General features: G+C 46.6%; 1 protein-coding gene across 1 annotated transcript in view; it reads left to right on the top strand.

Annotated features, from left to right (window-relative positions):
- The window catches only part of LOC142245537 (testis-expressed protein 2-like), a 58,068-nt gene that overhangs the window by 13,163 nt on the left and 30,944 nt on the right, over nt 1–13,961 (top strand). The window contains exons 3-6 of the mRNA XM_075318316.1: nt 4,372–4,572; nt 5,770–6,088; nt 6,173–6,414; nt 6,526–6,672. Coding sequence (XP_075174431.1) covers nt 4,372–4,572; nt 5,770–6,088; nt 6,173–6,414; nt 6,526–6,672 — 909 coding nt within the window. The remainder of the gene's footprint in view (nt 1–4,371; nt 4,573–5,769; nt 6,089–6,172; nt 6,415–6,525; nt 6,673–13,961) is intronic.

Below are 13,961 nucleotides of genomic sequence, written 5' to 3'. Positions count from 1 at the left end.
AACTCTTTTCTTGGTCCGTTATGGTGGCCATGTGACTGTCACAGTTAAAGGGGCATTGAAGGCCTTATTAAAGGGGCACTGATATGAGGACACAGTGGTTGGCACTGTTATGGGGTACTCTGAGCCTGTTAGGAGAAGAAAGTATTTTTGAGGACTAATGTGTTCTAGATGTGGGGATGATATGATGGCGTCATTATGGGGATACTCTGGTCCTGGGGTACTACGGATTGCAATGGGTGCACCGTGGCTGGCACTGTTATGTTGGCACTATGGCAGAAATTATTGGTCAGAATATTAGAGGATATGGGTATGTGCCACATGTCGCTACCTATGACACATCCACGTCCCCCATACCCGTTTCCTCAAGCTGTCATTTTGCAGTGCAGGGTAGACATGCGGCTCCCTTTGTCACCTCCTCATTAATGGTTGCGGTCCAGCTGCTTCCGGTCTCGGGCACACAATGTAGTAATTCTCGGCATGACTGCACACTTTCCATCGCTTCCCACTCTCTCTCAGAAATATAATTTAGCAATCGGAATAACCGGTATACAAGGAGCGTCTGGAGCAGCTGCAGGAGCCGTCATTCCGGGCACTGCAGATAACACTTGATGGCTGACATCCTCGGCGGGCAGCGTGCGCTGTCAATACCAATCCAGTGCTGTCAGAGCAGAAAATTTCACTGACTGACCATTATTTTGTGCATTAAAAAAAAAACAGAAGAAAGATCACAATAGAAGACATAAAATATGGAGCAAAGGCATCTGTGTTACGCCGAGTTCACAAAAATCTTATCTAAACATTGCGTTTCGCATAGAAGCTTCTTCTGGGAATGCGAAGCGCAAATCGTATGCTGATGATTGCCTGGGTCATGCTCCTACTTGGTAATATATATTATGGTGCTGTTTGCACTCCCCAGAATATATATCTGTGCAAGACTGTGGCTTTTCCTCAAGGAACTAAATAGACGAAATGTAAAAAATCTTATCGAAACATTGTGTTTCGCCTACAAGCTTCTTCTGGGGATGTGAAATTAAAATTGGGTGCTGGTGACTTCCTGGGCTCACGCTTCAACTTTTTTGTGTTAAATAACTGATGTTGGCCAGATTTTTTCAACATTGGAGTCCATGGAGAATGGATCCATTAACATTGCCATTTAGCCATCTGTTTTTCTTGCATTTGTGACGGATCCGTTTTTTTTCAAATGGAAGATAAATAGCGATCCGTTAATGGATCCCTTCTCTGTAGACTCCCGTGTTAAAAAAACCTGATGCGACAGGAATTATTTTGGCAATGGATCTCTGCAGGATCCATTCCAATGGAGGATTACTTGACATGTGAACTCAGCCTTAGGCCCCCTTCACACGTCCGTGATACACGTGCGTGTTTGGTCCGTTTCCGTATATACCGGAGACACGGCCAAACGTGCACCAATGTTAATCTATGATTGTGGTCACACGTCCGTTATTTCATTATGTCCATGTGTGCGTGTCCGTGATCCGTATGTGTTTGCGTTTGGCACGGATGCATGTCCGTTATCTGCACGGAGCACGCACACGTGGACACAATGAAAGTCTATGGGTATGTGCACACACGTTAGTAAAGACGTATGCATCTACCTATAGTCCGTGTCCGTTTGGTGTTTGTATTTCTAGTGATGTCGGCTATTCTTTCTATTTCTGTGTATGTTGGTCAATCTCCCTGAGTCCGTCGGTCAGTCTCTCTGTCTCTCTGTCGGTCTCTCTGTCTGTCTGTCCCTCTCTCACAGTCTGTCGGTCAGTTTCCCCCCCTCTCTCATACTTACCGTTCCCCGATCCCCGGCGCAGCGCTGCACGGCATTCACACTGCTGCGGCGGCTTTTACTATTTTGAAAAAGCCGGCCGCCCATTAAACAATCTCGTATTCCCTGCTTTCCCCGCCCACCGGCGCCTATGATTGGTTACAGTGAGACACGCCCCCACGCTGAGTGACAGGTGTCACACTGCACCCAATCACAGCAGCCGGTGGGCGTGTCTATACTGTGCAGTAAAATAAATAAATAATTAAAAAAAAACGGCGTGCGGTTCCCCCCAATTTTAATGCCAGCCAGATAAAGCCATACGGCTGAAGGCTGGTATTCTCAGGATGGGGAGCTCCACGTTATGGGGAGCCCCCCACCCTAACAATATCAGTCAGCAGCCGCCCAGAATTGCCGCATACATTATATGCGACAGTTCTGGGGCTGTACCCGGCTCTTCCCGATTTGCCCTGGTGCCGTTGGCAAATCGGGGTAATAAGGAGTTATTGGCAGCCCATAGCTGCCAATAAGTCCTAGATTAATCATGTCAGGCGTCTATGAGACACCTTCCATGATTAATCTGTAAGTTACAGTAAAAAAACACACACACCCGAAAAAATCCTTTATTTGAAATAAAAAACACACACAAATTCCCTCATTACCAATTTATTAACCCCGACAAACCCTCCATGTCCGGCGTTCTCCACGGACCTCCAGCGTCGCGTCCAGCTCTGCTGCATGGAGGTGACAGGAGCAGCAGAAGACACCGCCACTCCGGTCACCTCCACGCAGCAAATGAGATGAGTAGCGCGATCAGCTGCTGTCACTGAGGTTACCCGCGGCCACCGCTGGATCCAGCGGTGGCCGCGAGTTACCTGACTGACAGCAGCTGATCGCGCTACTCACCTCATTTGCTGTGTGGAGGTGACCGGAGCGGCGGTGTCTTCTGCTGCTCCTGTCACCTCCATGCAGCAGAGCTGGACGCGACGCTGGAGGTCCGTGGAGAACGCCGGACATGGAGGGTTTGTCGGGGTTAATAAATTGGTAATGAGGGAATTTGTGTGTGTTTTTTATTTCAAATAAAGGATTTTTCGGGTGTGTGTGTTTTTTTACTGTAACTTACAGATTAATCATGGAAGGTGTCTCATAGACGCCTGACATGATTAATCTAGGACTTATTGGCAGCTATGGGCTGCCAATAACTCCTTATTACCCCGATTTGCCAACGGCACCAGGGCAAATCGGGAAGAGCCGGGTACAGCCCCAGAACTGTCGCATATAATGTATGCGGCAATTCTGGGCGGCTGCTGACTGATATTGTTAGGGTGGGGGGCTCCCCATAACGTGGAGCTCCCCATCCTGAGAATACCAGCCTTCAGCCGTATGGCTTTATCTGGCTGGCTTTTAAATTGGGGGGAACCGCACGCCGTTTTTTTTAATTATTTATTTATTTATTTTACTGCACAGTATAGACACGCCCACCGGCTGCTGTGATTGGGTGCAGTGTGACACCTGTCACTCAGCGTGGGGGCGTGTCTCACTGTAACCAATCATAGGCGCCGGTGGGCGGGGAAAGCAGGGAATAGGAGATTGTTTAATGAGCGGCCGGCTTTTTCAAAATAGTAAAAGCCGCCGCAGCCGTGTGAATGCCGTGCAGCACCGGTGATCGGGGATCGGTGAGTATGAGAGAGGGGGGGACACTTCAGTCACTCGGGGGATTACCGGTCACCGGTGAATCCTTCACAGGTGACCGCTAATCAGTACACGGCACAAAGACAGAGCCGCGGCATGACAATGAAGTCGAGTGAAGTTCACCCGAGTTCATTCTCATCCCGCTACTCTGTCTTCCGACATGTAGTAACGACATTTTGCATCACACACGTACATTTCACACGGACAACACATACACATGTCAGTTATTTCACTCACGCACACACGGACATTCCACACGCACATACGGCTAGCATACGGGATACACACGCAGGCCACACATACCATAAAAACAGACATAAAAAACGGAAAACGGACCCGAAAAACGGCCCGTTTTACACGGACGCGGTTTTCACGGATGTGTGGCGGAGCCCTTATAGAAATATATATTCTGGACAATGCAAACAGCACCATAATATATTACCAAAAAGGAGCGTGAGCCCAAGCAGTCACCAGCACCCAATTTGCCTTTTGCATCCCCAGAAGAAGCTTGTATGCGAAACGCAATGTTTAGATAAGATTTTTTAAATTTCATCTATTTAGATCCTTGAAGCAAAGCCACAGCCTTACAGAGATGTATATTCTGGGGAATGCAAACAGCACATTAACGTATATTACCAAGTAGGAACTTACGTAAGCCCAAGCAGTCACCAGCACCCAATTTGTATTTTGCATCCCCAGAAGAAGCGTATATGCGAAACGCAATGTTTAGATAAAACTTTTTAAATTTCATCTATTTATCAAATGCCGATAATGTATGAATGCTTATATATGGCTGCATTATCCATTTTGGCACAGCTGCTGTGGCAATATTGGCAACCATATGACTAAGGTGTAACATAATCATTGACATAAGCACCGATTTTTTTTTTTCTTTTGCCTCTCAGGGCTGGATGAACGAGATTTTTTCTTACGACCCTGAGACCTATCACCCGGCTCTCACCCATTCTGTGTTTGTGACGTTGGAAGGTACAATCTTGAAACGCTGCTATCCAAAAAGCAGCCTGTCCCGGAGGTCTATCTACGGGGAGGAGATACCGGAGACTGTGATTGTCAGCCACGAAACTAACAACTTGGCAAATGCCCAGGTAAGGGGGTGGACCGTCCACCAAAAATTGATAAACATGGAAGGATAATGGGGCCAACCTGAAATGCTGACCTTTTTTAGGGTCCGGACTTCCATAAAGACTGATTTTATGGTGCATATCTTCTATGGTAGGGTCAACAGAGTCTTTAGAACTACTCACGAAACCAACAACTTGGTAAATGCCCAGGTAAGGGGGTGGACTGTCCACCAAATATTGATATACATGGAAGGAGAATAGGGCCAACCTGAAATGCTGACCCTTTTTAGGTTCCTAACCACCATAAGGACCGATTTTATGGTGCATATCTTCTATGGTAGGGTCAACATAGTCTTTAGAACTACCCACAAAACCAACAACTTGGCAAATGCCCAGGTAAGGGGGTGGACTGTCCACCAAATATTGATCTACGTGGAAGGAGAATGGGGCCAACCTGAAATGCTGACCTTTTTTTAGGGTCCTGACTTCCATAAAGACTGATTTTATGGTGCATATCTTCTATGGTAGGGTCAACAGAGTCTTTAGAACTAACCACGAAACCAACAACTTGGCAAATGCCCAGGTAAGGGGGTGGACTGTCCACCAATTATTGATATACGTGGAAGGAGAATGGGGACAACCTGAAATGCTGACCTTTTTTAGGGTCCTGACTTCCATAAAGACTGATTTTATGGTGCATATCTTCTATGGTAGGGTCAACAGAGTCTTTAGAACTACCCATGAAACCAACAACTTGGCAAATGCCCAGCTAAGGGGGTGGACCGTCCACCAATTATTGATATACGTGGGAGGAGAATGGGGCCAACCTAAAATGCTGACCCTTTTTAGGTTCCTACCCACCATAAAGACTGATTTTATGGATTATATCTTCTATGGTAGGGTCAACAGAGTCTTTAGAACTACCCACGAAACCAACAACTTGGCAAATACTCACGTAAGGGGGTGGACCGTCCACCAAATATTGATCTACGTGGAAGGAGAATGGGGCCAACCTAAAATACTGACCCTTTTTAGGTTCCTAACCACCATAAAGACTGATTTTATGGTGCAAATCTTCTATGGTAGGGTCAACATAGTCTTTAGAACTATATTTTGGACCCTATATACTGATCCTATTGACCTTTCACTTTCATATCTATTGACTGGTGGTCATCCCCGGGTCTGGAGCTCAGCTAATGGTGGAGATGATTATTATTTTAGGTCTTCCTCCATCCTGATGGACTGGCAAACAAGAGACTTTGGAACAAAAAATATCCGATCTGCATCCAGTTGTGTGATCCTGAAGATCCTGAAGTTGAGAATGAAGGAGAACACGAGAACAAAGATCTCGAAAACGACGAGTCTCCAACAAAAGATCCTGATGACCTTGAGAAGCCAAGTCTGGAGTGTAAGGGGGGGACATTATATCTATTTGGAAGAACCGGGAGGGACAAGGAAGAATGGTATCAACACCTGGTAAAGGCGTCTCAAGGGTCCATGGCTGGAAAACAAGATGCCAACAAAAATGACAGCAAGACAGGTAAATTGTGGTTGACTTGACAGTGGCTGCGAATGTCTTGAGTTTTGATGGATGACCTCTGACTTTTGGACTTCAACTTTTTAGGGTCATTACCAAACCCCCTTTCCAGTCCATGCAGTTGGGGAGGCACAAGTAATAGTAGTATGGAGAGCACAGAGGACACATCCCAGATGTTTAAGCCAAAGGACTTGGCGGGGAACATGAGGCAGAAGATCCTCTTGGACTATGCTACCTACATGTCCAGGTTTATCTCAACAGAGCAAACCAGTCCAGTCCAGAGCCCTCACCAGAGCGCTGCCAGCAGTCCCGTTCCTCCAAAAAGGATGGTATTGTATCTGGTTTTATTCCGATATCACATTCACCTCCGATAACCATAAGTCATACATGTCTCTGAGTAAGTGACGTAAGCCTAATTCAGTGCCTTTACCCTTACCCAGACCCCTATGGAGCAGCCAATCTCCACGAACCCCGATGTGAGCTGGGTCAATGCATTCATTGGACGGATATTCTGGGACTTCTTGCGGGAGAAGTATTGGGAAGATGTTGTGGCCAATAAAATCCAGAAAAAGTTGACCAAAATCAAGGTAGGGTTGCAGAAATCATGTAGAAAATGGAATTGGAGTATACCACTTCTCCTCAGGGGCGGGACCAGGGGCTAGAAAGAGCAGGCAGTCGCCAAAGGATTAAGAAGGAGAGGTCCTGTATTGGGAAGTCCACATGTGGGCTGGGGAGACGGCCAAATCGAAATAGTGAGTTTGTTTTATAGGGAGGGGGTCTCCAGTCATACAGGTTTCTTGCCAAATGTTTAACAATTGAGGATATGGGGATATTGTGGCAGCTTGCCCCACCCTTACTTGTCCCACAAATCAATAGCTGTACTGAAAACAATACCACATCCTTAATGTGGAGAGGAGAGAAAGTATCTACATTTTTATATAGAGTAGAGAAAACAGGTTCAAGCCAAGGAATAAAGTATATGGAGGGGAAATGAGTGTAGTATATAAGCTGCTTAGTGCTCCCTTCTCTTAGTGTTAGAGATAACAGCAAAGAGGAAAAAGGAGTTGTACATTGATTTCCTTAATGTGGAGGGGAGAGAAAGTATTTAAAGTTGTATGTAAAGTAGAGAAAACAGGTTCTAGTCATGGAAGAAAGTATATGGGGAAGAAATAAGTGCAGTATATAAACTGCTTCTTACTCCCTTCTCTTAGTGTTAGTGGTATCATCAAAAAGGGGAAAGGGGTTGTACACTGATTTCCTTAATGTGGAGGGGAGAGAAAGTATGTAAAGTTTTATGTAGAGTAGAGAAAAGAGGTTCTAGCCAAGGAAAACAGTATATGGAGAGGAAATAAGTGCAGTATATAAACTACTTCTTGCTCCCTTCTCTTAGTGTTAGAGATAACAGCAAAAAGGAAAAAGGGGTTGTACTAATGTGGATAGGATAGAAAGTATTTAAAATTGTATGTAGAGTAGAGAAAAAAGGTTCTAGCCAAGGAAAAAAGTATATGGAGAGGAAATAAGTTCAGTATATTAACTACTTCTTGCTCCCTTCTCTTAACGTTAGAGATAGCAGCAAAGAGGGGAAAAGTTTTATATACAGTAGAGAACACAGGTTCTAGCCAAGGAATAAACTATATGGAGAGGAAGTAAGTGCAGTATATAAACTGCTTCTTGCTCCCGTCTCTTAGTGGTAGAGATAGCAGCAAAGAGGAAAGTAAATATGTGCAGTATAGAAGCTGTGCTGATATGTTAGCTAATGACAGCAGAACCCTGGATATACACAGACCTCTCATTCAGCCTATATATCTTGGTGTGACACACAGACCTCACATCCAGCCTATCTTACTGGGAGAAACACACAGACCTCACATCCAGCCTATATTACTGGGAGAGATACACAGAGCTCACATCCAGCCTATATTACTGGGAGAGACACACAGAGCTCACATCCAGCCTATATTACTGGGAGAAACACACAGACTTCACATCCAGCCTATATTACTGGGAGAGACACACAGACCTCACATCCAGCCTATATTACTGGGAGAGATACACAGACCTCTCATTCAGCCTATATATCTTGGTGTGACACACAGACCTCACATCCAGCCTATCTTACTGGGAGAAACACACAGACCTCACATCCAGCCTATCTTACTGGGAGAAACACACAGACCTCACATCCAGCCTATATTACTGGGAGAGATACACAGAGCTCACATCCAGCCTATATTACTGGGAGAGACACACAGAGCTCACATCCAGCCTATATTACTGGGAGAAACACACAGACTTCACATCCAGCCTATATTACTGGGAGAGACACACAGACCTCACATCCAGCCTATATTACTGGGAGAGATACACAGAGCTCACATCCAGCCTATATTACTGGGAGAGACACACATAGCTCACATCCAGCCTATATTACTGGGAGAAACACACAGACTTCACATCCAGCCTGTATTACTGGGAGAGACACACAGACCTCACATCCAGCCTATATTACTGTAGAGCCACTCAGAGCTCACATCCAGCCTATATTACTGCGAGAGTCACACAGCTCACATCCAGCCTATATTACTAGGAGAGACACACAGAGCTCACATCCAGCCTATATTACAGGCAGAGACACACTGTCCTCACATCCAGTCTATATTACTGGGAGAGAGACACAGACCTCACATCCAGCCTATATTACTGGGAGAGGTCACATCCAGTCTATATTACTGGGAGAGACACACAGAGCTCACATCCAGCCTATATTACTGGGAGAGACACACAGACCTCACATCCAGCCTATATTACTGGGAGAGACGCACATACCTCACATCCAGCCTGTATAACAGGGAGAGACGCACATACCTCACATCCAGCCCATATTACTGGGAGAGATACACAGAGCTCACATCCAGCTTATATTACTGGGAGAGACACACAGACCTCACATCCAGCCTATATTACTGGGGGAGACACACAGATCTCACATCCAGCCTATATTACTGGGAGAGACACACAGAGCTCACATCCAGCCTACATTACTGGGAGACACACAGACCTCACATCCAGCCTATATTACTGGGAGAGACACACTGACCTCACATCCAGCCTATATTACTGGGAGAGACACACAGAACTCACATCCAGCCTATATTACTGGGAGAGACACACACAGCTCACATCCAGCCTATATTACTGGGAGAGACACACACAGCTCACATCCAGCCTATATTACTGGGAGAAACACACAGACCTCACATCCAGCCTATATTACAGGGAGACACACAGAGCTCACATCCAGCCTATATTACTGGGAGACACACAGCTCACATGCAGCCTATATTAATGGGAGAGAGACACAGACCTCACATCCCGCCTATATTACTGGGGGAGACACACAGACCTCACATCCAGCCTATATTACTGGGAGAGACACACTGACCTCACATCCAGCCTATATTACTGGGAGAGACACACAGAGCTCACATCCAGCCTATATTACTGGGAGAGACATACAGACCTCACATCCAGCCTATATTACTGGGAGAGACACACTGACCTCACATCCAGCCTATATTACTGGGAGAGACACACAGAACTCACATCCAGCCTATATTACTGGGAGAGACACACACAGCTCACATCCAGCCTATATTACTGGGAGAGACACACACAGCTCACATCCAGCCTATATTACTGGGAGAAACACACAGACCTCACATCCAGTCTATATTACTGGAAGAGACACACAGACCTCACATCCAGCCTATATTACTGGGAGAGACACACTGACCTCACATCCAGCCTATATTACTGGGAGAGACACACAGAGCTCACATCCAGCCTATATTACTGGGAGAGACACACAGACCTCACATCCAGCCTATATTACTGGGAGAGACAAACAGACCTCACATCCAGCCTATATTACTGGGAGAGACACACAGAACTCACATCCAGCCTATATTACTGGGAGAGACACACACAGCTCACATCCAGCCTATATTACTGGGAGAAACACACAGACCTCACATCCAGCCTATATTACAGGGAGACACACAGAGCTCACATCCAGCCTATATTACTGGGAGACACACAGCTCACATGCAGCCTATATTAATGGGAAAGAGACACAGACCTCACATCCCGCCTATATTACTGGGGGAGACACACAGACCTCACATCCAGCCTATATTACTGGGAGAGACACACTGACCTCACATCCAGCCTATATTACTGGGAGAGACACACAGAGCTCACATCCAGCCTATATTACTGGGAGAGACATACAGACCTCACATCCAGCCTATATTACTGGGAGAGACACACAGAGCTCACATCCAGCCTATATTACTGGGAGAGACACACTGACCTCACATCCAGCCTATATTACTGGTAGATACACTGACCTCACATCCAGCCTATATTACTGGGAGATACACTGACCTCACATCCAGCCTATATTACTGGGAGATACACACAGAGCTCACATCCAGCCTATATTACTGGGAGAGACACACTGACCTCACATCCAGCCTATATTACTGGGAGAGGCACACAGAGCTCACATCCAGCCTATATTACTGGGAGAGACACACTGACCTCACATCCAGCCTATATTACTGGGAGAGACACACAGAGCTCACATCCAGCCTATATTACTGGTAGAGACACACACAGCTCACATCCAGCCTATATTACTGGGAGAGACACACAGAGCTCACATCCAGCCTATATTACTGGGAGAGACACACAGACCTCACATCCAGCCTATATTACTGGGAGAGACACACTGACCTCACATCCAGCCTATATTACTGGGAGAGACACACAGAGCTCACATCCAGCCTATATTACTGGGAGAGACACACAGAGCTCACATCCAGCCTATATTACTGGGAGAGACACACAGAGCTCACATCCAGCCTATATTACTGGGAGAGACACACAGAGCTCACATCCAGCCTATATTACTGGGAGAGACACACAGTGCTCACATCCAGCCTATATTACTGGGAGAGACACACAGAGCTCACATCCAGCCTATATTACTGGGAGAGACATACAGACCTCACATTATTATTATTATTATTATTATTGTTTATTTATAGAGCACCATTGATTCCATGGTGCTGTACATGAGGGGGTTACATACAGAATACATGTACACGTTACAATAGACAGACTAGCACAGGGGGAAGAGGGCCCTGCCCTTGCGGGCTTACATCCTAAAGGATTTTGGGGAGGAGACAGTAGGTGGGGTGTAGGTGGGGCGGCAGCTCCGCACGGTGGTGGGGCGGCAGCTCCGCACGGTGGTGGGGCGGCAGCTCCGCACGGTGGTGGGGCGGCAGCCTATATTACTGGGAGAGACACACAGAGCTCACATCCAGCCTATATTACTGGGAGAGACACACAGAGCTCACATCCAGCCTATATTACTGGGAGAAACACACAGAACTCACATCCAGCCTATATTACTGGGAGAGACACACAGAGCTCACATCCAGCCTATATTACTGGGAGAGACACACAGAGCTCACATCCAGCCTATATTACTGGGAGAGACATACAGACCTCACATCCAGCCTATATTACTGGGAGAGACACACAGACCTCACATCCAGCCTATATTACTGGGAGAGACACACTGACCTCACATCCAGCCTATATTACTGGGAAAGACATACAGACCTCACATCCAGCCTATATTACTGGGAGAGACACACAGAGCTCACATCCAGCCTATATTACTGGGAGAGACACACAGAACTCACATCCAGCCTATATTACTGGGAGAGACACACACAGCTCACATCCAGCCTATATTACTGGGAGAGACACACAGAGCTCACATCCAGCCTATATTACTGGGAGAGACACACAGACCTCACATCCAGCCTATATTACTGGGAGAGACAAACAGACCTCACATCCAGCCTATATTACTGGGAGAGACACACTGACCTCACATCCAGCCTATATTACTGGGAGAGACACACACAGCTCACATCCAGCCTATATTACTGGGAGAAACACACAGACCTCACATCCAGCCTATATTACAGGGAGACACACAGAGCTCACATCCAGCCTATATTACTGGGAGACACACAGCTCACATGCAGCCTATATTAATGGGAGAGAGACACAGACCTCACATCCCGCCTATATTACTGGGGGAGACACACAGACCTCACATCCAGCCTATATTACTGGGAGAGACACACTGACCTCACATCCAGCCTATATTACTGGGAGAGACACACAGAGCTCACATCCAGCCTATATTACTGGGAGAGACATACAGACCTCACATCCAGCCTATATTACTGGGAGAGACACACTGACCTCACATCCAGCCTATATTACTGGGAGAGACACACAGAGCTCACATCCAGCCTATATTACTGGGAGAGACACACAGAACTCACATCCAGCCTATATTACTGGGAGAGACACACACAGCTCACATCCAGCCTATATTACTGGGAGAGACACACAGAGCTCACATCCAGCCTATATTACTGGGAGAGACACACAGACCTCACATCCAGCCTATATTACTGGGAGAGACAAACAGACCTCACATCCAGCCTATATTACTGGGAGAGACACACTGACCTCACATCCAGCCTATATTACTGGGAGAGACACACACAGCTCACATCCAGCCTATATTACTGGGAGAAACACACAGACCTCACATCCAGCCTATATTACAGGGAGACACACAGAGCTCACATCCAGCCTATATTACTGGGAGACACACAGCTCACATGCAGCCTATATTAATGGGAGAGAGACACAGACCTCACATCCCGCCTATATTACTGGGGGAGACACACAGACCTCACATCCAGCCTATATTACTGGGAGAGACACACTGACCTCACATCCAGCCTATATTACTGGGAGAGACACACAGAGCTCACATCCAACCTATATTACTGGGAGAGACATACAGACCTCACATCCAGCCTATATTACTGGGAGAGACACACTGACCTCACATCCAGCCTATATTACTGGGAGAGACACACAGAACTCACATCCAGCCTATATTACTGGGAGAGACACACACAGCTCACATCCAGCCTATATTACTGGGAGAGACACACACAGCTCACATCCAGCCTATATTACTGGGAGAAACACACAGACCTCACATCCAGTCTATATTACTGGAAGAGACACACAGACCTCACATCCAGCCTATATTACTGGGAGAGACACACTGACCTCACATCCAGCCTATATTACTGGGAGAGACACACAGAGCTCACATCCAGCCTATATTACTGGGAGAGACACACAGACCTCACATCCAGCCTATATTACTGGGAGAGACAAACAGACCTCACATCCAGCCTATATTACTGGGAGAGACACACAGAACTCACATCCAGCCTATATTACTGGGAGAAACACACAGACCTCACATCCAGCCTATATTACAGGGAGACACACAGAGCTCACATCCAGCCTATATTACTGGGAGACACACAGCTCACATGCAGCCTATATTAATGGGAAAGAGACACAGACCTCACATCCCGCCTATATTACTGGGGGAGACACACAGACCTCACATCCAGCCTATATTACTGGGAGAGACACACTGACCTCACATCCAGCCTATATTACTGGGAGAGACACACAGAGCTCACATCCAGCCTATATTACTGGGAGAGACATACAGACCTCACATCCAGCCTATATTACTGGGAGAGACACACAGAGCTCACATCCAGCCTATATTACTGGGAGAGACACACTGACCTCACATCCAGCCTATATTACTGGTAGATACACTGACCTCACATCCAGCCTATATTACTGGGAGATACACTGACCTCACATCCAGCCTATATTACTG

The sequence above is a fragment of the Anomaloglossus baeobatrachus genome, chromosome 7 (assembly GCF_048569485.1).
Source record: "Anomaloglossus baeobatrachus isolate aAnoBae1 chromosome 7, aAnoBae1.hap1, whole genome shotgun sequence".
NCBI classification, from domain to species: Eukaryota; Metazoa; Chordata; class Amphibia; order Anura; family Aromobatidae; genus Anomaloglossus; species Anomaloglossus baeobatrachus.
Note: the sequence above shows the minus strand (reverse complement) of the source record. Positions and strands in the feature narration are given on the sequence as shown.